Source organism: Pygoscelis adeliae, unplaced genomic scaffold (genome assembly GCF_000699105.1).
Source record: "Pygoscelis adeliae isolate BGI_AS28 unplaced genomic scaffold, ASM69910v1 Scaffold34, whole genome shotgun sequence".
Classification (NCBI taxonomy): domain Eukaryota; kingdom Metazoa; phylum Chordata; class Aves; order Sphenisciformes; family Spheniscidae; genus Pygoscelis; species Pygoscelis adeliae.
In genome coordinates, this window is record NW_008824658.1 from 6378571 (window position 1) to 6380932 (window position 2362).

General features: G+C 44.7%; 1 protein-coding gene across 2 annotated transcripts in view; it reads right to left on the reverse strand.

Annotated features, from left to right (window-relative positions):
* Nucleotides 1-491: 491 nt before the first annotated feature.
* Nucleotides 492-2362, reverse strand: part of FNIP1 (folliculin interacting protein 1) — a 45579-nt gene continuing 43708 nt past the window's right edge. For both annotated transcript variants that reach the window (XM_009322726.1, XM_009322724.1), the window contains one exon: nt 492-1689. In XM_009322726.1, coding sequence (XP_009321001.1) covers nt 1611-1689 — 79 coding nt within the window. In that variant the 3' untranslated portion in view covers nt 492-1610. The remainder of the gene's footprint in view (nt 1690-2362) is intronic.

Consider the following 2362-nt stretch of genomic DNA (forward strand, 5'->3'; position numbering starts at 1 on the left):
TTTGTATTTAAAGTAACTCTGCAAACAACAATAGCAGGCGTGCTATACTATTGAAAAGATGCTTACAGAACGACGTTATTTATAGAACTGTTACGGAGTTTAGCGACCAAGTGAACACGTATCTCCTACTTCTGCGGATAATCCATGAATTTCGATATACTGAATGTCATCGATGAAAACGGAACCTAAAAATCAGCAACATTAATTGGCTGCCAGGACAAACACGCAAAGAAAAGCCTGTCATGAAGCGTCCAGTTAAACTGAGGTAGTAGAGCCTTTGAAAACATAATCCACCTACCACTGTATATTTACATTACTTACACCAGATTGGGTCCATCAGCTATTCGTACAACTATTGTATATACAATGACAAAACAGCGATGGCTGAGTAGAGGAGAAATGCTGAGAGTAAAATAAACAACATTTCCTGCTGGTAATTACACAAGTGAGTAGAAAAGGGATTAGTCTCATCTGCGTCAAGGGTGTATTTGTCAAAAAATAATTTTGATATTACTATACTCTGGTGTAATCAATGTTCATTTTTTGTAGAATGGTTTTAAAAAATATATCAGTTAGTTACCTGAGCAATTAAGGGTAAGAGTCTATCTGTTTTTTCCCCAATGCTTTGGTACAATTATTTCTAGTTCATTATTTCAATAGCTGACTGACTGCTGTAAAAAGAATATGATGTTGCAAGAACATTAGAGACCATAAAAAAGTTAGAGGTAATAGTCGTGTCGTTCTGGGGACCCCACGGGGAAATTTCAGCCAACGTTCTCTTTAGATTTGGGTTGTTTGGTTTGGTTTTTTTTTTTTTAACGTTTTGATTACGTTGTGGAAGAAAAGCATCACTTAGTATAAAGCAACATCTAAACATTATAAACACATTTAATACTGGTTACAACATCCGGCCAAGAAAGAGAACCTCCATCGCTAGTCTGTCTGTTGGCCTCTCCCTCCCTGTCCCCACCGACGCCCCCCGCTATCCCCTCTCCCCAGGGGAAAGATCATAAATAGATTTTGGAGCTGAGTGTCATTAATGAGCTTTTTACAAAACACACCAACCCCCCCCCAACCCCTGTTCTTCCTCGGGGAAGCGTCCAGAATTTGACTATGCCGTGAAAAAGCAGAGGCTGTTTACAAATCACTGCAGCTTGAGAATCACGGATCTGACGAGATCCTCATGGGCAGAAGCCAGTCTGAAGGCAGCTGCTGCATTCTCTTGTTGAGTTTGTAACTGGCGATGGCATCATGCATTTCTCAAAGCAGTTCTTCCTCACGTTCCCCAGTATAAATTACAGTTAGCCATTGTGACAGAAACTGATTAAAAAATGCAGATCTTCAGCTTTTGCTAAAATCTTTGCTTTTCCGTGGTTGAAATCTCAGCCTTACTCATTTTTCCTTTTTCCTTTCTTTATCCTTTTTTATAAATGACCAAGTGGGAGAGGAAAAGTCTCCAACGGTTTGCGTAACGTGCAGTCATACATGGAGGTGCTGCAGCTCACCGAGCAGTTTGTTTTAGTTGCTTCAAAGAGAAAGGAGCCAGAACGAGTTGTCTTCCACTTTATTTCCAGAGGGGAAAAAAGTCAACGTCCACGGCCTCTGGCATTTTAAAGTAGTATCTGGGCAACATACGGAGAGTGAGTGCTTGCTACAGCTGCCAGTAAAGGGAGGTCGCTGGATTCAATCCTAAAAGGAAGCAGAAGAGTCACGTTTAATCTAACCTGAAACGTAGCTGGGCTGCGCACGTGCGTTGGTAACCACATTGCCTGCTCAAGCCCAAGTGTTTGCGCTCGGGCCGTGAGCGTATACGGCTCCGAGTGGCAGGGCATTCTTCAAGTAAAACTGAAGCCAGTTGCGCTTCTCTCCTCGTGCAGCGCTGCCAGCTGGGCTACACGCTCCAGCCACCAGATTGTTTCTACCCTCCCCTCCAGACATGCCTGCTCGCGCTGATGAGCGACAGCTCTGCACTGTCAACGCTGCCTTAGCTCCTACCTGCCTGGATTTTTTTCACAGGGCCAACAGGCTGGTGAGACAGCAGATGGAGGGAGGAAAAACAGCAGATTCCTTCCTACCCTCAAAGGAAAGGGAGCAATAGTTGGGGGACAAAGCGCAGGAGCAGAGGACTAGGCTAAACTACTTCTGCAGCTACCAAGGAAGCCCTGGCACCGTGCTGCAGCTCACCCGGCTGCAGCTGCTCCCCCATCTCCAGCTCCACACATGCTCCGTGTGCCTTCCTGCTCACCCCATAAAAAGATATGCAGAGCCTTCCTATAAACACCCCTTAAATAGCTTCTCTGCCTGTGCCCCACACCCACAGAGACGTATTATGTGCCTTACATGACACAGAGGGTGTTTTCTC